Genomic DNA, 23,833 nt, shown 5'->3' with positions numbered 1-23,833 from the left:
GAGTTTTGTTTATATTTTTGTGGAATGAGAAAAAGCTTGGTGAAGGGAGGGGAAATTTTAATTTGAGTCAGGGCAATTTGACTTTTTGTAGGTGACAGGACTGTGAGCATGTTCTGTGCAGTAACTCTAGATGGTAATTATGTACGGCAGTCAGTCTCATAAATGTGGCGTTTTTATCATTGAATATTTTAGTTACAACATTAAAAAATTGTGCTAAAAGTTATTTATCCAGTCTCACATAAAGTTTCACTTAATATATAAGAGCCTAATTTTGTTACTTAGGTAGAAATTGCTATTTCTAAAATCAAGGCTTGGTAACTTTATTTAGAATAGAGGTATTTTTTCCCCATGATTTGTGAGGAATGTAAGTATATGCTAAAATTATGATATAAAATATACATATATTCTGTGTATGCATAAACTTACTGTAAATTTGCTGGGACATTTTAGTACTTTAAATAAGTAGTTTTCAATGGGGAACAAATTTGTCACCAAGGAAGCACTTGGCAATGTCTGTAGAGATTTTTGTTTGTCACAAATGGGGAGCCACTAGTGGCATCTAGTGGCTAGAGGCCAGGGAAGCTGCTAATGACAAAGAATTATCTGCCCTGAAATGTTAGTATTGCTCAGGTTTAGAAACCCTGCTTTAAAGAGTAAAAGAAAAGCAGAGTAATTTTTTAGGGACAGTCTGAATATATAAATTTGTATTCTTTTTGGTTTTTTGGTAAATCTGTCATTATTTACCGGCTGGAAAACTTGTCTTTCCTTTACCATGTTGAGAAGGGTTAATTAGCATTTAACTCGTTTCTTCCTAAAATGCTAACTTCTTTTTTTTTTGTTTTGTTTTGTTTTGTTCTGTTTTCTGGGTCAGGGAAGATGTTTTCATTTCAGGTATATTATTTCTTTATTGCTAGAAATTGGAAAACATATTCTGTGTTTGAAGTTGTCAGAAAACATAAAATGTGAACTGAATTTCAAATGTAACCTTCTGAAACAGTAGCTCTGTTTGCACTCAGAAAATTAAATGATAATTTATATTATCTTGTTAATCTTTGAAAAATCCTTCAGTAGTTTCCAATTTTACCTCCCCTCATAGTTTTTGATGATGGAGATGAGAAGACACTGAGACGATCTTCACTGTGCTTGAAGGGAGAGAGGCATTTTGCTGAAAGTGAAGTAAGTAATCATTTAATGAATGACTGTGTCTTCATATTTTGTATTAGGGGGCACATATTTTTCTTTCTCAACTCAAGCAACTTGTTAATCAGGGAACTCCATTAATACCATTATCATGTAATCTGTGAATTCTTAGTTTAAGTCCTTGTGTTTGTGTACCAGGTGATATATACTTTTTTCCCCTAAGAATATTTTAGTATTTGTCCACAATGAAAATTCAGGGATCTTGCTTAACTATTATCTTTAGGCAACTTTTATGTAGACTCTAATTTTAAATGTAGAAAAGAGATGCTCGATTTCGAACCACCTTAACCCCCTCATCATTAAAGGATGTGTGGATACTATAAGCAGTCCCTAACTACTAGTATGCTGCTGCTGACATTATAGCCCCTCCTCAAAGATGCCTTGCTTGACTGCCCTTTCTAAACTAGTCCCTGCCATCCTCTTCATCCTTGTAGGTTGACTGAAGTTTCTTCATAGCTTGTGTCATTTTCTACATCAGGATATGTGTATGTGCTTAGTTATTTTTTTATTGTCTGCCTTCCTTGCTAGAATGTGTCACAAGGGCAGGGATTTTATATGTCTTCTTCACTGCTCATTCCCAGTTCCTTCAACAGTGCCTGGCATAGAGTAGAAACTGAATACGTGGTAGTCAGATGAATAAATGAAGGGCTTATATTTGCCAGGGACTTTGCTCACTGCTTTACCTACGTCATCACATTCATAACACTATGAAGTAGATAGCATTATTATCTTAAATTTACAGATGGTGAAACTGATGGTCAGAGCTGGTTCTCAAACCAGTATTTTCTAGTACCAAAGCCATGCTCTAGAAATTGAAAGGTGTTAAGTTACTAAGAATGGAGGGAGGGTTCACAAAGTTTTGTAAATCAGTAGCTTGCAATCCAGAATTTTAAAAATGGACATATTGTTAAAGTGTTATATTCTATCATATAGTCCAGCCTATAAATCTTAATGCACAGTGTGGCCAAACCATGATTACTTTTTTTCTTGTCACTATTTAGAACAGTGTTTCTTTAGGGACATTTTTATATTATTTATTCAACTATTGAACTTTATGTTCTTCTTGTTTTGAAAATATTTTCCTTTCCCTTAAATAATTGAATTCCTATTCCAGTTCAGAATTTGGGACAGGTTCTGTGTATTATGATTCTGGCCTATTTTTTCAGTCTCATATTGTAACATTTCCTTGTACCTATTTTTTCTTTTCCTTTTTTTAAAGTTTTTATTTAAGTAATCTCTACACTCAACATGGGGCTCGAACTCACAACCCGATGTCAGGAGTCAAATGCTCTTCCAACTGAGCCAGCCAGGTGCCCCATTTCCCTGTACTTCTGTCTTATAAGACTACTTGGTATTCTCAGATTATGATTCATATTCTTTTCTTGGTTTCTTCTGAGTACTGACTGCTCCTCTTAATGCTCCTCCATGATGTCTTTCATGAGCTTTCTAACCAGATTTGAATCCTTTATCCTTTGATCCTTTGGCACTTCTCTTATTCTTATTTGGTGGTCTTTTTTTATTTCTTTTTGTATTTTCCCTGTAAGATTTTAAGCTGTATTGCGGGTAATAGCCATATTTTTGTCATTTTGATAGGCTCTTCTTTTCCCGGCAATTTTCTGTACAAGAGCCTTCAGTAAATATTTGTTGAATTAATTGTGAAGGTTTAAATATAGGAAATACATACAGCTTTAGAATTGCAGTGAATTTGGCTTTTTGCACTGTTACAGTAACAATTCTTTATAAGTTTATGTAATTTTTTTAATGTCTTATTTATTTAAGTAATCTCTTCACCCAGTGTGGGGCTCAAACTCACAACCCTGAGAACAAGAGTCGCATGCTTTTCCAACTGAGCCAGCCAGGCACTCCTAAATTTATATAATTCTTAGAAATAATTTCATTTCCCTTAGAACATGTGTACAGTTATAGTAGGTCAGTGAGTGAATATGGGGTCTTAAAGACTTGATTTTTCATCTGCTTAGTGAAGGAAGGCATGTGCCTTATTTATTTAATCCAGAGAAATATCTAAAATACTTTTTTTTGTTTGTTTGTTTTCAGGAGAATTGTGTAGTTCGTAAGACAGTTGTAGTGTAAAGGCTGAAAATAGTATAAGCGAGTAGCTCAGTGTATCCTTTCTCACCTTTAAGGCAGACCACTTTAACTGTGTGTGTCTATATGTGTTAGACTTTATGTTTTGCTAGAGGGTTCTTAGAATACTGGTGTATTGTTTCTGTATCCCATTCTCATAAGCCAGGTATAGCACCTGTTAGGTATTGGAGACACAAGGATAAGTCAAGTAGACGTGGGATTTATCCTTGAGTAACTTACCATCTGTTGGAGGAGAAAAAGCATTAATCAAACAATCAAATATTTTAAGATTATAAATGTACTGAGTTCTGTGATAGGCTGGCCAGGAATGTATTTAACCTGCCATCTGTGTATTCCTTCCCTTTATTTGATATTTTTGATATTTTCAAAAAACATTTTTAATTTGTTGAAAAATTACTCAGACCATTGTTATTATCAGTAATAACTTGGTCTTTGAGCAAAAAGCCACATCAGACTGGCAGTGTTTGGGGTCACTAATTCCATTAATAAGCTACCTATTTAGAGACTTAAATTTAAGATTTCCATGATAAGAGATAACAACAGCACTTCCATCAGTCTGAATTCCAGCACTAATGTCTCTGGGTCTAGCCCGAACCGGCTTAGTGAGGTGTTGCCACTGCCCTGGGAGTTGGGGCATTTCTGCAGAGCATATTATTGGGAAGTAGTTTCATCAGCTGGTATTCACTGTGCATTTACTACGTGCAGTTGAAAACTCTAAAGGAAAGTTAGATAAAATCTCAGCTCCAGATTTCCTATAGCCCATTTAGGAAGTGGGGACTTAGACATGTTACCCCTAGGCTTATGGAATTTTCTTTTAGCCTTCAGGATAGCCAGGAGTCTCTGCTTTTTGCTCTTTAGGATTTGATGAGACAAATTCTACCCTCCCCTCAGTCTTTTCTCTCACTCAGAATAAAGGTGTTCCTACTTTCCTGGACATGGTTTGAGGCTGGGGACAGAGATATGGCTTCTTACTGTTCTAACTATTATATAGGAGAGAGATCAGAAATCCTAGATATTTTCTTTCCTGTAACTGGTGACTACTAGTTGCTTAGAATAGAAATCATAGTACTTAATAGAAGTCTCTGCTTTCACAAGAGCAACCTTAATTTTAGGGGAGTGAGGTGGGGTATTTAATCCTTCTTTTAGCTTGACAGAAGGTGAATTCAAATTAATTAATTTTCTGTTTACCAAATACAGTACTTTGAAATTTTTTGCTCTTGGGAAGCATAATTAGGAGTTAGTGACAAGTGACTTTTTTTTTTTTTTAAGATTTTATTTATTTATTTGAGAGAGAGAGCGAGCAGAGCGAGGGGGAGAGAGCATGAACAGGGGTGAGAGGCAGAGGGAGAGGGACAAATAGACTTCCCGCTGAGCAGGGAGCCCGATGTAGGGCTCAATTCCAGAACCCTGGGATCCTGACCTGAGCCGAAGGCAGACACTTAACCAGCTGAGATACCCAGGCACCCCTGACAAGTGACTTTTAAAGAGGTTTTGTTTGGCATATTATTGTATTTGGACCAACTTTTGCCTCCAATTTTTTTTTTATTATTTATTTATTTGAGGTGGGGAGGAGGGAACAGAGGAAGAGGGAGAGAAAGAATCCTCAAGCAGACTCCCTGCAGAGTGTGGAGCCAGACATGGGGCTCTATCCCAGGACCCCGAGATCATGACCAGAGCTGAAATTGTATGGTTAACTGACTGAGCTACTTAGGCGCCCCCCAAACACCTTTTAAATGCCTGACTTAAGCTAAATTTGAAAGATTAGATTTTAGGCCTTATAAAAGTTAATAGTTTTTATCTGTCTTCTGAAGGAATTGATCTTTATGTTTTATGGGTAGTACCTCTTACCTATATCATTATTCTTTGTTGTTGGATACATAGATCTATGTACCTCAAGTACACTTACATATATTCTAGTAAGTTATGCAGCATAGATTATTAATATGCTTCCCCTTTTACATTTTAGTTCCTCATTGTTTCAACAAAATTATCTGTTGTAAAAATAAAAGTTAAAAATTTCCTTTTAAATATTAACAGTTTATATTTAGATAATCTAATTTTTTTTAATCTAAATTGATATATACCCTTTCCTATAACACCCTGGCTTGTAACTTTGAGAAGTCTTTATCATAAGTAGTTTCTTACCCTCCCTTCCATGCTTAAACAGTTTTTGTGGGGTCTTTAGTTCCCCTGGTATTCATGAAATTATCTGTAATAGCAGAGGTTCTGTTGGAGGGATGAAAGGAATAGCAACTGTGCAGAAGATCTTAAAAATGCAGAAAAAGTAGGATTATGAGAATTGATATTCAGAGAATTCAGTTATTTGGGATAGTGGTTTCAGATTGAGACCCTAACTTTTTAATTATAGAAACCTTTTCAGGAAATAATGGCAAGAAAAATCTAAGAAGTATCTGATATTGAGAAAGGAAGGGAATCATTCCAGGATCCCTTTTTCTTCATTCTGCTCTTAACCAACAATCATTATTTTAGGATGGGGTGAGGGATAAAGGATTTGACATGAACTGTCAATTGACAACAAAAAATGTTTAGTTATTGATCATTATCTTCATACCAAGCACCATATTGGATGCCGCATATTAAAAAGGAAGGGAAAATTAAATGTAGAAAAGTCAATTTTTACATTTTCTTTAAAAAAGGTTTATTGTAGAAACTGTTTGCAAAGTAATAATATATCCTATCAAAAGCCATTTTTCAAACAGTTGATGCTTTTTTGGGGGGATAATTTTGTTTGTTACTTATTAAGAATTCTATATTATGGATTACGATTCCCTTTGAACAAAGAAAAATTTGATTTGCAATTGGCCCCAATTCAGGTGCTAAGTCCTTACATACAGATTTCTTATCTCTCCAGTCTGTTTTCTACTGAGCTGTGTTTTGTTTTATATTTTAATCATTCTTAGGAGTCTGTCAGCCTTCAAACAGATAATGAAACCATGAAGAAGGAACAACTTAATTTCTTCTCACTCCCCCCCCCCAAGGGGTTCATTCCTCTTTATTCTTATATCTTTGAAATGACAGTTGTCTATCCTTAGGAAAGTTGTATTTTAGTCTTCCTTGGGGGCAGTTTTTAATCTTCAAATCTAAGCATATTCTTAAATTTGGTTTAAAAAGGAAGAAGAACTTGCTACGTTGTAACTTTGATGGGTTTATGTTCTTACCCACAGACATTAGACCAGCTCCCACTCACCAACCCTGAACATTTTGGCACTCCTGTCATAGGGAAGAAAACAAATAGAGGAAGAAGATCTAATCATATGTAAGTCCATTTTCATAACTGTTAGTTGAACCTGAATTCATTTCTCCTTCTAGTATTGTTTTAAGAGTTACTAATTTGAAATTGTACTTTGCAAAATGCTAACTGGATCTCATAGTAATTTCAGACTCCTTAGCACGGGTGCTTGAGATTCTCCATGCTCAGCCACCCTTAACGGTTGTGTATCTACCTGCCATTTCTCCTTACGTGTATCTTACTGCTGTAGTCAGAATGGAACCAGTCAACCTTCGCTGAAAACATCCTTGTTTTCCTGATACCATGCTTTTATTCATGCTCTTTTTTTCCTTTCTGAAATGCCACCCTTCCATGTCATTGTCTCACTCATTCAATCTCCAACAGAAATTCTCCCACCTTTTTGTGAACTGTTTTGTGTCTCCCTACTCTTTCCTTGAAAACAGACCTGTTTTCTTTCCTCTGAACCCTCTAAATTCTTTGCATTTATTTAATGTCAAAAACAGTATTTCACCTGTTATTGTCATTGTAGTATTTGTTTTCTTCCTAATAATCTTAATCTCCTTGAAGAAATTACCTTACTTATTTTTATGCCTAACAGTTGTGACATATATTCTGCCTATTTAACAGATTACTTTTAATGGGCCATGCTTAGGCTCCAAAAGGCTCTAAATTAAAAAGGATCACAGGATCAAAGGTTCATCAGAGATAAAGAAACAATTTTCTAACAGTTTCAGAAAGAAAAATAATTTATTGCGAAGGACTGGGAAGCAGAATGGTATCAGATTTCTCCGTAGTAATACTAGATGCTGGTAGTCAATAGAATGCAGAATGGAGGAATGGAAGTCTCTATTAAAAAGGTGGACTCAATTACCTAATATAATGGAACGTTGGGGGAAATTAAAGATATGATGATAACAAATAGAGAAAAAGTAGCATAGGCATTAGGTAACTGCTCTTGAAAATTACATCAGAAAGGAAACCTTACTAGGATGGAGGGAGAGGAGGTGGCTTAAATATAAAATTAAGTCCTACTAACAATAGGAAGTCAATAGAATAATGTCTACAATGTATAAATCAGTATAAGAGTATCATTTAGAGATAAGGTAGTAACTATTAATAAACAGATGAAATAGTTAAAAACATAGTTGCCTCCATAGGAGCAGGAGAAGGGGATGGGTTTTTAATTTATTCCATTGGAGGTTATTTTAAAAACAATTTTGAACATTTCACTTGGATAAAATTGAAAAAATTTTAACGTGTCTAAGCCCAAATATTGTCAGAGTGGCTGTTAAAAATAAATGTTGAGTTGAATTATTGAAATCGTTAGCGTAAGTGAGTGCTTTCATTCAGTATTTAGAATCCTGTATTAAATCTAATTGTGATCGAGCTTTGGAGATAGAAATTGGGTAAGCACTATCTCTCATATTGCTTACTTTCAGCCTTAGAGCAAACTCCTGAAGATAGGTATTATTCTTACCCATATTAAAAATTGGGGAAATTGGGCTCAGAGACAGTAAGTAATCCAAGGAACACAGGAAGGAAAGGACCAGTACTTGAACTCACCCGTGCTTCATGGGCCTTTTCCCATTCAACTGATTGACTCTTATTTAGATAGAGTACAATTACTTTCTACATTAGTTCTAACAGTAAATAAATAATGACTCATTTGAGGGAGGAAATTACAAGACTTATCCTTGCATTGAAAAAATATTTGATGTTAGTATTTTCCAACTATACTTGTGATTCAGACCATGCATTTTTTTTTTCTTTACGCTCTGAAGTTTTTAGAGGATGTTTTTCAATTAATTACTAAGTGAATAATTTCTCTCACTTGTGATTTAGCTTGCTGATGACTTGATTTTCTTTAGGGTATTCAGGGTATAACTATTATTTACTCTTCTGCAAATGACTTGTTCTATCCAGAAAGAAAAATAAATGAAAAATGTATGATAGCATTATTCATATGAAAGAATCCTGTTGTGATTATTTGATGTTACTGTGATCTAATAATGTTATCAGTTTTTCCAGAGGGATATTTTATTGCCATAGAATATTCACTGAAGCACTTACAAGATAAACCTTTAGATGTCTCTTTGAAAATTAATGACTTCAATTGCGTATTAAAATTTTACCTACCATTGCTCATTAGAGTCTTCCATAGTTCTGTAGTCAACTTCTAATTATGATCGGTGATGTCAGAATAGTGAGGTGGGGTGTATTTAATGTAAAATTATTTCATTAGCGAAGATTTCTACTTCTCTAGCTTTCGAGAGTGGCAGTGTGGCTTGATTGTTAAGAGTATGAACTGTGGAGCCAGGTGGCCTTGGTTGTGAGTAACTGTCTCTGCCACTTCCTTGCTATATAACCTTGGGCAAATTACTTAGTCTTCATGCCTCAATTTTCTCATCTGTAAAATTGAGATAATAGTATTACCTCTCTCTCAGAATTGTTGCAAAGATTAAATGAATTCATATCCTTAAAGTGTTTATAAAGGAAGCACTGTGTAAATACTAGATACCAACCATCATGTATTGAATGCAAAAATTTTCATGAAATATCAGTGTGACATGACTTCATAAAAATGTGTTTATATGTGAGTATGTAAAAATTCTGCTTACAGTGTTTATGTCTGATAAGTGGAACTGTTTTTGGCTATATTATTTGAATTTTTTAAAGCAACATTTCCGTATTATTTTATATTATATACATATTGTAGGAAAAACGGTTCTGTATCTATCAAAAATTCTTTTTAAAGAATTTTGAAAAATTCTTTTTAAAGAATTTTGAAAAATTCTTTTTAAAGAATTTTGAAAAATATTGCATCATATTTAGACATATTTTATCTTTCTTCAACTGTCATCTACATGTGTAAAAATAAATTTAAAGTAAGATAATTTATAGAGTATTGCCTAGAGTGATCTTCAAAAATGACCCGGATTTAAGATGTATTAAAAAATCTATTAGCTGAGGTCTCCCTTTCTTGAAGATGAGATTAAAGCATGCGGTTGTCACTGAGTAAGTTGATCTTTACTTTCTAAAGACTCCAGCAAACATTCTAAGTTAGTAATTTTCCTGTTGAGAATCTCTGTGTATAATGAAAGATTTACTGTTGGGATTGTATCACATATGTGCAAAGTAAGAAGGCAGACCAGAGGTTGAGAATTAACTATTGTAGGAAACGAAGCCCTGCTCATCTGTAATCTTGTTTTGCTTGCTGTTCCTTCCCCCTCACTGTGGTTGGTGGTCATTCTCATTGTCAAGAGATGTTACAGTGTTCTTGCTTAGCACTTAACGCCATGATATGTAGGCACTACAGGCAAGTACCACAGTTGGAAATTCCCTTCTCCTTAATTATAGTTCCTCAAAGTTCTTTCTTCCCTTTCTGAGTGATTTTCTACAACAAAATCTTAGACCTGGACCTTAAGGTCATTTATCTGACCTTCATTTCCTCTTCCATTACTCAACTAAAAAAAGTCTTCATTTTGATTTTCTGATTGTCATTTAAAATTTAGTTTTATATAAAGATAAATAAGGTTATCTCTTCCCAGGATTCCCCAGATCTGTTGTTAATGAGTATTTCACTACCTTTATTTTCTTTTAACAACTGTTAATTCACATACCAGTTAATCTGCCTCCATCTATTCCAAAATTGATTATCTTTGACACCTTCCTTCAATTGAGTTTTATTTATTCTACCTTTAATTAGTTAATTCTAATATAGTCAAGAATTTCTAAAGATCATTCTCTATTTTAGTTTTTTAAAGCAAGTTATTGATCATTTAATCAATGTATAAGTTGATTGAATTTTGCCCTTATAATTTAGCCATTGTATACAGATGTTTTGTTTGATTCTGCCCAAAGAATAGAATACCTGAAATTATGGAAACGTTTGTGTACCCTCTCCCATCAAAAGTGTTTTCCAGTAACCTGGCAAAAGTGTATATGCAGCTGCTACAGTAGGAATCAGTCTGCTTGCTGTTATTTTTTTTTCTCCTTCAGAAAAAGAATAAATCATAAGAAAGCTTATAATTGTTCTTGATAGAGATTATTTATGGGCAGGGATTTTACCCATTGACAGTACTAAAGTTTACCCAATAAAGTAGTGATGTGTACGTGGTGTTTATAGGTCTGCAGATGTTTAAAAATTATTTTTCCTTGAGATATAATTAACATGCCAAAATTCACCCTTGTAAAGTGTACAGTGTGCAGTGTTTTTAGTGTATTTACAGATTGCGTAACCAGTACCACTATCTAATTCTAGAAGTTTTTTTTAATTATTTGCTCTTTTATTTTGATACGAGAATTTGATTCTAGTTTCCTTCTTGATTAAAAATTGGGAAAAAAAATAAAACCCTTTTATTGGTAAGTATATACCTGTCCATATGTTCTGTATGTTTTAATCTCTAAGGAGCTGTACGTTGTTAGACTTCCTAATACTGACTAATACAGGTTTTTAATTTAGTCTGCAAAATTTGAGTTACTTGCCTGAAATCATAAGGATCATTGAAGTCAGTTTTCTGTTTGTATCTTGTCATCTGCTGTTCTTTGGCACGTGTCTAAATTTCTTCTTTCTTAATTCACAATTAATTTACAATTAATAGTGATGTGAGATCAGCTTTAAATAATTAGCTATTAGTCTGTGGTGGTAAACATTTCCATGTAGTTAGCTTTGTTTCCAGTGGTGGCATCAGATGTTATGTCACAAAGACCGTGCATTATTTTGTTCTGGCTCTGTAAGCAAATACTACCTTACCACCAAAGAAGCAACGATGTCAGAGGGGAATAAAACCAAAGCAGGCTCTCTGCTTGCTCTGTATTTGTTCCCTTAAAATAGTTTTTTAAATTATTTTTTATTCTTAAATTTTATTCTATTTATTTGAGAGAAAGAAAGCACGTGAACGCACAAGCAGGGGGAGGGGCAGAGGGAGAAGGAGAAGCAGACTCCCCACTGAGCAGGGAGCTCAAAGTGGGGCTGGATTCCAGGACCCTGGGATCATGACCTGAGCCAAAGGCAGATGGTTAACCGACTGAGCCACCCGGGCGCCCCTTAAAATATTTTTGATTCTCATTTATTTTAGTTAACCAGTTCATTGAGTGTCTTGTGTAAATTATTTCCTGGCTGAACTCCTCCAAGAGGAAGAGTTAAAGGAGTCTTAGGTATATATAATGGTGTGGTTTATACTGGTTGTGTACATTATACTGCTTGTATACATTCTGTGATTTCAGGAAAAATAAAATTAGAAATACCGTAGTAGAAAGAAAGAAATCTATTCAGTTCATTTATTTACTCAACAAATATTTATTGAATATCTATGCTTGTGCCAAGCACTGTTCAGGTACTTGGGACATATCAGTGAATAAAACAGGCATTGATAAAATCTCTGCTCTTGGAGCTTATATTCTCTCATATAGGGGAGATCGGCAATAAAGAGAAAACATAAGAAAGAACGAAGTAGATTATATTATATGATGGATTTGTAAATGCTGTGGGTAAAGAATAAAAGAGGAGAGATTGGGGCAGGCAGGTTGTAAATTTGAATGAGATGGTCAGGATCACCTAATTGAAATGACATTTGAACAGAGACTTAGAGGAGTCAGAGGGTTTCCAGATGTCGAGTAGTTGAGCATTCCAAGCTGTTTGACTGCAAATGGGAGTAGAGAAATGAGGTGGTTGCAGCTGGTGGGGAAGGTGAGATCAGGGGATTCTTTTTTTAAGTGGGAGAAATAATACATATTGATGGAAATAACAGTATACTGATGGGACTCAACGTAGTAGAGGCAGAAAAATTGATACAGGAGAGAGAAATGAGCACTCTTGCAACAAAGTCTGCGGGGGCGGGGGCGGCAGGAAATCTAGTCCATAAATGGGCAGTGGTTTTAGAGTGGAACTTGGACATTTAATATGAAAGATGGATAGGTGTTTCATGTAGGCGGTCACTTTTTTTTTTATACGTCACTTTCTTATGTCTGAAGTCTTCACACTGAAGTCTTAAGAAAGAAATGAGAATTTTCATGAAGATGCAGATGACTTTGTTAGGCAAATAAAGCCCAGTTTTCTCTCTCTATGTTTTACGGATTTGATATGTGTTATTCGTGATATTGGGACTTTTGTCTAGCAAATGATAATGACATAAAGGGTGTCCATTAAATCCTAGCTGAATAAGTTTTTTATAACTGCTTTGAAAAAGCAGTAATTATGGTTTTAAGGTTGGTTGTCTTCTATAGTCATTAGAAAGCGATGAGATAAAAGTCATTGCCCTTGAGAAACACTTCTAATCAATTAGAACTCACACTTGGGAAGTCTGTCATTACTATCCCAAGCTGTGTGCTTATTTTTGAGGTTTTGAGCTTTGCTAATATGAAGGCATATTGTTTTTTTTTACCTCCTACTTCCTTTCTATGTCCCTACTTTAAACTGCTTTAAGTGCCATTTGAAATGCACTAGTTCTCAGCAGCAAACGTGGAATATTTGCTTTGTTTTTACCAGGGGACAATTCTTAAGTCACTTGATCATTGAAATCAAATAGTGATATTTCCCATATCACTCTAAAATAGTTAATATTATTATAGTAGTTTTTGCTTTTTTTATAATTATGTTGAAATATATAAAAGAGTGATATTATGTTGCCATCCCTTTGGAAAGGCATCAAGACAAATTTAGAGTATATTAGATTTGTCTCATTCAACCAAATAGTTAAATCATGTTTAAGATTTTAAAATAATCTGTCAGTTTACATTTTTTGTCAGTGAAATTGGTCATTGACAACTATCTCAAAAATGTTTTCATCCCCATAGGTAATTAATACTAACCATTCTTCTATTTTATTTTGTAAAAAAGAACGTACATTGCAGTCTATTCATTTCTTAGTGTTTTTGCTTGCTCTGGGCGTTTTGAGCACTCAATTGTTAGAATCTTTGTTTTCTTAAACACTGATTGTGGGCTTTCTTGGAACCAGATTCAAAGTAGAATTATTGTTTGTTTTTCCTTTTTCGTTTTACTTTTTGCTCTACTTTTGTCTAGCAACAAGTGGATGGCTTTAGATAGTTCCTTTTTCTGCTGACACTGAACTTCCTTCTAATTTATTAGTCCAATATACAATGTAAACTGAAAGGAATTTCTAACATAACAAAAAATAACAGTACTGTACATTTTATCAATGCCTAGTTTGTGTATAGTTGATATTAAGGATAGCATTGGTGATCTCTTATCAGATTGTCTTCTCTCCCCAGCCTGAGCCCCCAATAAATAAAGATCTTCTTCCCCTTTTTAAAATTAGCTTTGAACTGGGAGTGTAAAATTACTATCTTTAGAACTTCTTTAATCTGAGAGTTGGATCTAAATATATTTTAGTGTAGTACTGGGGTGTTTCATATGGGACCTTCAGCTCTTTGAGAATTTGGGGACCAGTGTTACTCTGTTCTGTTTTTCCCCCTTAACCTTTTAAAGTAGCATGAAATAAACCCAAAGGATGTTTAGGAAGATGATGTGCTTTCTTCTAATGATAACCTTTTTTTTATTCTTTAGAAATTTAGAAAACTACTTAAAAATATAAACTTGCCGTTCTGTAGGTTTTAGAAAATGGGATAGGATTTCTAGAATACCTGTATTTATCAATTTGGTATGCTCATTCTTTGTGAAGATAAATGGAAATATCTTATTTTTTTCTTTCCCTAGACCAGAGGAAGAGTCTTCTTCATCCTCCAGTGATGAAGATGAGGATGATAGGAAACAGATTGATGAACTACTAGGAAAAGTTGTATGTGTAGATTACGTTAGTTTGGATAAAAAGAAAGCACTATGGTTTCCTGCATTGGTGAGTAACTTCAGTATAAAAAAGTTTAATTTCAACTATTTAGGTTCATGAAGAAAACAACTAGTAATCTTACTAGTGTTTTTCATAGAGTAGGGAAATGGTTTTAACATCATTTAGTTTACACCAAGATTACTTTCAAAATCGTCTTTGAGTACCAAGAACTCTTAAAGTCATCCAAGAAAGGCAAAATTATGGTAATTTTAGAGGGTATGTATGTGGGAGTTCGTTATACTGCTGTCTTTATTTTGGGTAACAGATTCATAATGCAAACTTTTAAAACTCCTAAATTCATCATGCAATAGAGTGCAGAAGAAGAGAATCTTTCTTTTTCTACTGTTATCTGCAAATGATGTCTATTTATCGTTCTTTTCAGTGAACATGATGTGTATTCTTTATCCTGAATGCTTATCAGTTCAGTGTTTTGCACAAAGTAATTGCCCAATAAGTGCTGGCTCTTACAATTAAAACTTACATTGTATCTTAAAATCAAAACTAAAGAGGGCAATTATTTGTTGTAATAAATAGAAATACTTTACGATACTTTTGTGCCTCTGCATATATCCATCTATCCATCCTAATAGTTATTGGATGCCTGCTATCTGCAAGGACTGTGTTAAGACCTTTACAAAGACTATGAGGCAGGTAATATTATTTATCCTCGCTTAGAAATCAAGAGACTGAGTATTGGAAAGGTTAAGTAACTTGGTTAATGGTGAGCTGAAAACTCAAGTGTCCGTGTATGTGATCTAAAGCACTAAGATTTCTTTGTAAGAATTTCTTTCGAAAACCTGTTTTAAAAAAGTTTTGGGGGCACCTGGGTGGCACAGTGGTTAAGCGTCTGCCTTCGGCTCAGGGCATGATCCCGGCGTTATGGGATCGAGCCCCACATCAGGCTCCTCCGCTATGAGCCTGCTTCTTCCTCTCCCACTCCCCCTGCTTGTGTTCCCTCTCTCGCTGGCTGTCTGTATCTCTGTCAAATGGATAAATGAAATCTTTAAAAAAAAAAAAAGTTTTGTGTGTCTTTTTCTAAAATAACAGGAATATTAATTTTTCACTGTTAGTATATTCAGTATTAAGATTCTCTCACCCATAGTTTCTAAATAGTTTCCTTGATGATGAGAAAAATATTTAAGGGTTTATGATGTTGAATTGTCAGTAATTGGTATAGGAACCATCACAGTATTGTTTACAGAATCTTAGAATTATTCATATATGTAATCCTCTCCCCCAAATAGAGATCTTTTGGACAGTGATGAATAATTTTTGTCAACTAGAGTGTGAACTTGTGTTCTTGATCAAACAGTCTTGACATAATCACATATAGTATTTGGGTTTCAATGTTTAAAATTAGTTTTTATAAATTGAGTAAATTTTACAAGTGTTAGTAACATCACTGTGTTAGGAAACGCTTGTGTACTCCTAGGACCTGTAAGTAGCCCCCATGTGTTGAGCACCTGCCATGGCTAGACCCTGTGTGAAGCTGGTTCACATAAGTAGTCTCATTGAATCCTGAGACTGAAAAAAAAGGGGGGGGGTATTTATCCTATTTTAACAGGAGGAAATCTTAGCTTCCATGACTTACACAGTCTTCCATTTTCCTTCAGTGTTTCTCCTCTCACCAACCTAAAAATGTTGTTGTGCAAGGTTCAGAATATATCACTCTATTCCCTTTAGGGTGATCTCATCCCCTTTTATAGCATCAGTTGCAGTGTTAACAAACTGAAATGCCTTAGGGACCAAGAAAATCACATACATGGGTGAACAGGGTGAAGTATGGATTATTGTTCCTGTGGCAGAATGGAAAGCAAACCCACTTACACACCACCACCAGCACTGGCCAAAGCTACCATATGTGTAGTTTTTGAAACCCATGAGAAAGTGAGAGTCCTTCAATAGCTCAGTTGGTAGAGTGGAGGACTGCAAACCCCATGAGAAAAAAAGAAAAAGGTAGATTTTGTTCACAGTTTTAGACCCAAGTTTAAGCCCCCAGTATTTAGACTGTTGACTCCCAAGTTTATATCTTACAGTTCAGACTTCCATTCTGAGCTCTGGACTTTGGTATCTGTCTATTTAGTATCTCCATTTGGATGTCCTCCAGCCATCTCAAAACTTAAGTTTAAAACTAAACGTATTCTCTCCTCCCTCCTTCCCAAACTTGGCCCTCCTCCAGTGTTGCCTTTCACAGTGAATGACATCATTTGCACAAGACAGAAACCTGAGTATCATCTGCTCACTCACCTCTTCACTTCCGTAATTACCTCTAATATTCTCTTTCCTTTAATATGTCATTGCCACCACTCTCCATCCGACTCACCACCTCTCTTACCTGGATGATTGTGGTGGCTTTGTCTCTTTCAACTCTCGCCCTTCTCTGGCCCATTTTCTTTATAACAGCCAAAGTAATTTTTTTATTCTTATTTTATTTTATTTTATTCTTTTTTTAAAAAAGTTTTATTTATTTAAGTTATCTCTGCCCCCCCCCCCACGTGGGGCTTGAATTCAAGACCCCTAGATTAAGGGTCATATGTTCTTCTGACTGAGCCAGCCAGGCACCCCCAAATAAATTTTTATTTTCATTTTTTCAAAGTAATTTTTATAAGGCAGATCTATTATAACATTATCCTGCTTCAGAGCCTTTCCTTAGGGATTTTAGATTTTATCCTAAGAATTAACATGGCCTAAAAGACTGGAAAAATCTGAACCCTTCTTATCTCCCTTAATCAGTCCAGGCAGAAAGTTAGCACACTGATCTTCTTTTGCTCTCTGGGACGGGTTCCAGTGCTTTTGCTGTCTCTGGCCCTTCCCATTATTTGTTTCCAGTGCTTGCAGCGCACCCCTTAGACCACACACACGTGCATCCATGTACATCCTTTGTCAGGCCAATTCCTACTCAATCTTGAAAGCTGAGCTTGAATGTTGTGTCTTCAAGAAAGCAGTCCCTGACTACCCAGATAAGGACTTAACACAGTAGCAGTTAAATGCACGTGCTCTCACTTGTTCAGTGCTTGTCTTCCTGGCTCTAGGGTGCAAACTCCATGTGGGGAGGAGCAGTGAGTGTCCTGGTCCCTTGTTCTCTGGCATCTAGTACAGTACCTCTAGGTGGCAGTCAGTATCTGTAGTGTGACAAGAGGAGTCCCTGAGCAAATGCTAAACATTTACTTCAGGACTTTTTTTGAAATGACAGGGAAGTTTCCCTTGATGCTAATAACATACAAAAGGCTTCTTTCATCAGGGAGTTCGTTCAGAATGCCATCAACATTTAAAGAATGCCTAGTGCAATGCAGTTGCAGTTATGGAAACTGTGAACTAACTTCTTTTTTTTTTTTAATGTTTTTTTTTATTATATTATGTTAGTCACCATACAGTACATCCCTGGTTTCTGATGTAAAGTTCGATGATTCATTAGTTGTGTATAACACCCAGTGCACCATGTAATACGTGCCCTCCTTACTACCCATCACCAGTCTATCCCATTCCCCCACCCCCCTCCCCTCTGAAGCCCTCAGTTTGTTTCTCAGAGTCCATAGTCTCTCATGTTTCATTCCCTCTTCTGATTACCCCCCCCCTTTCTTTATCCCTTTCTTCCCCTACCTATCTTCCTGGTTCTTATGTTCCATAGATGAGAGAAATCATATAATTGTCTTTCTCTGCTTGACTTATTTCACTTAGCATTATCTCCTCCAGTGCCGTCCATGTTGCAGCAAATGTTGAGAACTCGTTCTTTCTGATAGCTGAGTAATATTCCATTGTACATATGGACCACAACTTCTTTTTTTTTTTTAATATTTTTTTATTTATTTATTCGACAGAGATAGAGACAGCCAGAGAGAGAGGGAACACAAGCAGGGGGAGTGGGAGAGGAAGAAGCAGGCTCATAGCGGAGGAGCCTGATGTGGGGCTCGATCCCATAACGCCGGGATCACGCCTTGAGCCGAAGGCAGATGCTTAACCGCTGTGCCACCCAGGCGCCCCTGGACCACAACTTCTTAATCCATTCGTCTGTTGAAGGGCATCTCGGTTCTGTGAACTAACTTCTTAAAAACTGAATTAAAACTAACCTGTTTCTCGCTCCTTTCTGACCTGTAGAGAGAGTACGTGCCTTTCTGTACCATTGCGTCATTTTTCAGAGCCGATGAGCCCATCCTTAAAACAAACCTGTCATACTTACTTAGCTCATTTTTCATTTAGAAATATAACTGTTCTGTTAACTTGTTCTTGGTATACATAGTGGGCTGTCTTGGAATTAAAATACTAAAAATTTATAGGTGTCTTGCATTAGTCTTTGGGAAGGGCCGCTTTAACCTCACTTTAAATAGCAGCTGAGGTGGCTCTAGCTAAGTCCTCTCTTGGGTAGTGATCAGTCCTACTCAGCCTCCATGTCCTTTTAAAAATGTTTACTTTTTAGAGTAGGTAGTATTATGAAGAAATTTTAGGGGCGCCTGGGTGGCGCAGTCGTTAAGCGTCTGCCTTCGGCTCAGGGCGTGATCCCAGCGTTCTGGGATCAAGCCCCACATCAGGCTCCTCCGCCAGGAGCCTGCTTCTTCCTCTCCCACTCCCCCTGCTTGTGTTCCATTTCTCGCTGGCTGTCCCTCTCTCTGTCAAATAAATAAATAAAATCTTAAAAAAAGAAAGAAATTTTAGTGCCCGTTGTATATGTTTAAATGTAAATAGTAAGTAGAACCTCATCTATATCTTTTTAAAGATTGAGACTGCTCTGATTGAGCTTCTGATTCTGGCTGCCGTTTTGGTTCCCGCTGTTCCCCTGGCCATGCTGCACACCCTCTGTTAAGGCTCAGGCTTTTCCTCCGTTTTCCCCTTGTATGCCGGCGTTCTATTTCTGACTAGAACTTGGTCCGCAGCATCCGTCTAGGCATGGCCATGTTTCTGCTTTCAACACAAGCCTGTGCCAAAAACAGTGTGGGGAATCCAGAGAGCTGGAAGGGTAGAGGATGTAAATTTAAAATTACTTGTGTGTATTCCCACATGTGTGTAGCTGTTTACCCTACAGACTAAAATTAGTTTTTAAACTTTAAGCTGAAACTGTTTTTTGAAAGGATTTAAATAGTTGATACTTACGTAAATATCTATAAATGTGCTTTCAGTTCTAATAGTTTTACACTTTTTTTTAAAGGTGGTTTGTCCTGATTGTAGTGATGAAATTGCTGTGAAAAAAGACAATATTCTTGTTCGATCTTTCAAAGATGGCAAATTGTAAGTATGATTCACTAGGGATGAAAAACACGCTGTTTTTCCAAGTTAGGATAGTAAATGATAAATTAGTTATTTCTAATGACTTATGCTTTTACTTTTCATCATACAGAATGTTTCAAAGTATGATCGTTTTTCACATTATCATTTAAGTGGTCTTACAGTCTGCTTTCCTTGTTCATTTTGTTTTTTTCTAAACTCCCAGAGTTTCTAGACTCTCAGTATTGCCTAGTTTGTTAATATTTGCCTGTATAGTACCTGGTGATTTGTTGAGGCAAATTTAGATATATCTACTATAGCTAATATTTGATTGCTGTATTTATTGTTATGTTTATTGTTCTGGAATGTTTAATTGGGCTCTAATATTTTTAGTTCTGTCTAATGGTTACACTGATAGCTGTTATATAACATTCAACTTCTGCAGTAGTATTATAAACGTATGTTAGGTGTTCAAGTGATTTTTCCTGTAGAACTCTTTTGGAACTGAGTTACGAATTTCTATTTTTTTTTTTTAAAGAATTGTGCGAATAGAAGAGTCATATATTTTATACTTTGCCTTAATTCCATGTCTGTACCTTAAAAGGATCCTCATGTTTTAAGATTGGTGTTTGGGTTTTCAGGTTCTGAAAAGTGAGTTTTAAAAACAATCTATGAAATCCACTTTAACAAAACTGAGGTAATCAGAAATTTGAACACAGAAATTGAATAATGGTTTGATGATATAAAGAAATTATTGTTAATTTTTAAATGTGTAGTACTGGTATTTGTTATAGTTTTAAAAAGAATTTTCTTTTAAAGCTTCATAGTGAAGTATATCATAAATCAAATTATACAGTATCTGGGATTTGCTGTAAAATAATCCACATGTGGGGTGGGAGGAAGTAGGTAGGGATGTAAATGAAACAGTGACTATGAGTTCATGATTATCGTAGTTGGGTAGTGGATATGTGGTGGTTCATTGCACTGTTCTATCTCCTTTTGTATGTATTTGAAATTTTTAAAATAAATTAAAAAAATAGGCAGGTTAAAAAATGTATTTGGAATAGTTTTCAGGCTTTTGTAGATTGATACAAGCCAAATGCAGAAGAGCTGAATGTTGCAGATCAGTGATTTATTATTGTAAGATAGGAGGTGTAGGTCATATATATGATAGAAACTCTCCCCATTGCTTGTATCTGACCCTCTCCCTATGGTTGAGAAGTTCCGTGAAGGATCTTAAATTATATATTAGATGTTTGCTTGTGAGCCCAGAATACAGTTTAAAAACAATTATTAAAAGAACATTTACATTATAAGCAAGTACATTTTCTTCCAGTCTTAAATTTAGTCATCTCTTGTGATTATCCCAAGACAATGGCACATTCTTACTATTTGACTTCTTTTTTATTGGATTGATCCTGCTATCCAAATATTTTCATTTATTATTATTTTGGATAGCAGGATCAATATTTTCGTTATTGCATTTAGTCAGGGACTCTTTGATATTTGAGAATACCTCGTAAAATATCTCTCAAGGAGGGGTCATTCTGTAGGTGATTACATATTTTACATCCTGCCTAGCATTTTATTTGGGAATTGGAACACTGTGCAGTCACTTTCATTGTAAATGTTAATGTTTCCATATTTTCAGTATCTTTCTGTGGTGTGTAATTGGACTCTTAATCTCTGTTGTGTTTTTGTGGCTTTTTTTTTCTTTAAAATTAAAAAAAAATGATGTAGTACTTCAGTGCCAAGAAAGGATGTCCATGAAATTACTAGTGACACTGCACCAAAGCCTGATGCTATATTAAAACAAGGTAAGGATCATCTTGGAATAATTTATGGTTAATTTAAAAACTGCTGAAGTGTTTTTGAAGATCAAACTTGGTTTTGCTCTTTAAAAAATACATATTTTTGAAGTTCTGTCTTTGAAGCTCTATTTGGTTCTGTGTGAATTATACTTTTGTAAATCCGTGTGTCTTTTGCTATTATAGGGCTGCTTTTTCTTTTTTAGCTTATGATCGGGGCAGTAGTCTAAGAGTGGGAAGGTACTAGATCATCAGCCAATTACTATAGACTTGCTTTTGCCCAGTAAATAACATAATAGTTCCTGAGGATGGTAGAAACAGGAATCAAAAGTAATTTCGATTTGGCATTTCTCATAGTATAAGGAGAGTTATATTTTATTGAGGAATATACCATAATTGCCTTTCTTACTTGATTTTTGGCATTGTAGACAACTTTATTTTCTTATTGCCCAAGTTGAAAATCACCAAGAATTTGTGGCTTATAGTTCATGCCCATAATAATTTGTCTCGCTAATTTTGGTTTAAGCTAATAATATAATTTTAATTCAGGTTTTACTAGGAATGAAGATGATGTATCTATAGTATATTTTCAGCTATTGTATGTTCATTAAAGTGGCTCTGTGCTTGGTATATAATGCTATTTAATAGTCATTTGTTGGACCAGTGATCAGAAATTTACCTGTCTTTTTTTTTTTAAGATTTTATTTATTTATTTGACAGAGAGAGACAGCCAGCGAGAGAGGGAACACAGGCAGGGGGAGTGGGAGAGGAAGAAGCAGGCTCCCAGAGGGGGAGCCTGATGCCGGGCTCGATCCCAGAACACTGGGATCACGCCCTGAGCTGAAGGCAGACGCTTAATGACTGTGCCACCCAGGCGCCCCAGAAATTTACCTGTCTTAAAGTTGTTTTTACTAGGCATGTTTAATTTTTGTTTAAAAGAAAAAAACCTGCTCTTTTCCATTGTATTTGTTTGAACCTAAGTCACCTTCCAATAGCAGTAGTTTGCCATCTGTAAATTGGGTGCCGGATGTTAGGACTGCTGGGTATTTAAGTGAGTCGCTGCAGTGCACAGTGCCTGGCACACAGCAACACTTGATAAATGTCAGTGGTATTAGCACAGCGGTTAACTTTTTTTTTTTATCTTGTTTAATGTTATTAGACAAATCAGTTGTCTTAATTTCTCCAGTTCACATAGTTTTGGTCCTCTCTGCAGCCTTTGATCAGGCCCTTGAATTTCATAAAAGTAGAACTATTCCTGCTAACTGGAAGACCGAACTGAAGGAAGATAGTTCTAGCAGCGAGGCAGAGGAAGAAGAGGAGGAGGAAGATGACGAAAAGGAAAAGGAGGATAATAGCAGTGAAGAAGAGGTAAGGACAAGCAGTTGATGTCTTTTAAAATTCAGAGTAACAGTTGGGTTTCCTCTGTGAGTTAGGATTTGGCACAAAGTCATCACTCACTTTAGTGTTTTTAGTATTAGAAATTTTTCATAATAAAAATGTGCTTGTGCTATCCATCATAACCAAGTAGTTTGCTTGCTTATTTAAAATAGAAATATGGTCTTCTGAATTAAAAATATTAAGTGTAGTTATTTCAGTAACCTCAAAAATGTTTCTTAACCTTGCCGTGCTTTTGGTTTATCAGATAATAAGGGAAATAACCCACCTAATATAGCCAAGCGCTGCTTTCACATGCTTTTCATCATTGTGTGGCCAGCCGTCACCTCCTACAGTGTTTTCATCTGCATATTTTATTGAATACCTAGAGAAGTATAAAGTATGTCTTCCATCTAGTATTATTAAAAGAATAATCAGCAAAAAAGGATTAATAGCTCTTTGATTCAGAGAATCTTAATTGTATCTAATACTCATCAGATCATAATTAAGGCATCTTTGAATTTATATGGATCAAGGAGATAAAGTTTTAGATTTTACTGTAAATGGTACTTTAGGTCTAGCAATGATAAGTACCAACAAAAAATGTCCGTGATATTACTAGTGACATTGCACCACCGTACTCGTTAATGGTCTGTTGAATGACTTCCTAAAAGTTATTGGTGAATGGTACAGATAGTGAAGACTATATATTTGACCATCAAGTCAATTGGACTGAATGTTTTCAGGAAACTAAGTTAATGTCCATATGTAATATTTTAGGTAAGTTATTAAATTCTGCCATCTAACTGTAATGAACCAACTATTGATGAAATAGGATTGTTTTAGAGTTTATGTTTTATGATAGTACTTTATGATGACAGTGTGTAGTGTAAAAGTTTCTCGGCTTCAGTCTTCCCCACTGCTTTCTGTTTAAAATGCCAAAATGAACAAGCAATCCTTTGCTTAAAACTGCCCCAGTAGTTTCTTACCACCCTAAAAGTCAAGCTTCACTTACAGAACCTCCTTTACAGTCAGGCCCCACCTTTATATCCCTTCTCTTGGCATACTTGCCACTTTGAACTTGATGTTGTAGC

General features: G+C 35.5%; 1 protein-coding gene across 7 annotated transcripts in view; it reads left to right on the top strand.

Annotated features, from left to right (window-relative positions):
• Positions 1-23,833, top strand: part of ARID4B (AT-rich interaction domain 4B) — a 147,128-nt gene that overhangs the window by 70,976 nt on the left and 52,319 nt on the right. For all 7 annotated transcript variants that reach the window (XR_008958096.1, XM_026504137.4, XM_026504138.4 and 4 more), the window contains exons 6-11: positions 1,097-1,176; positions 6,492-6,583; positions 14,232-14,370; positions 19,502-19,581; positions 21,298-21,374; positions 22,579-22,733. Coding sequence is in view for 6 of the 7 variants with exons in the window: in XM_026504137.4 (XP_026359922.2) it covers positions 1,097-1,176; positions 6,492-6,583; positions 14,232-14,370; positions 19,502-19,581; positions 21,298-21,374; positions 22,579-22,733 (623 nt within the window). In the remaining variant the exon portion in view is untranslated. The remainder of the gene's footprint in view (positions 1-1,096; positions 1,177-6,491; positions 6,584-14,231; positions 14,371-19,501; positions 19,582-21,297; positions 21,375-22,578; positions 22,734-23,833) is intronic.

The sequence above is a fragment of the Ursus arctos genome, unplaced genomic scaffold (assembly GCF_023065955.2).
Source record: "Ursus arctos isolate Adak ecotype North America unplaced genomic scaffold, UrsArc2.0 scaffold_7, whole genome shotgun sequence".
Classification (NCBI taxonomy): domain Eukaryota; kingdom Metazoa; phylum Chordata; class Mammalia; order Carnivora; family Ursidae; genus Ursus; species Ursus arctos.
This window is presented reverse-complemented; position numbering and strand designations above follow the sequence as displayed.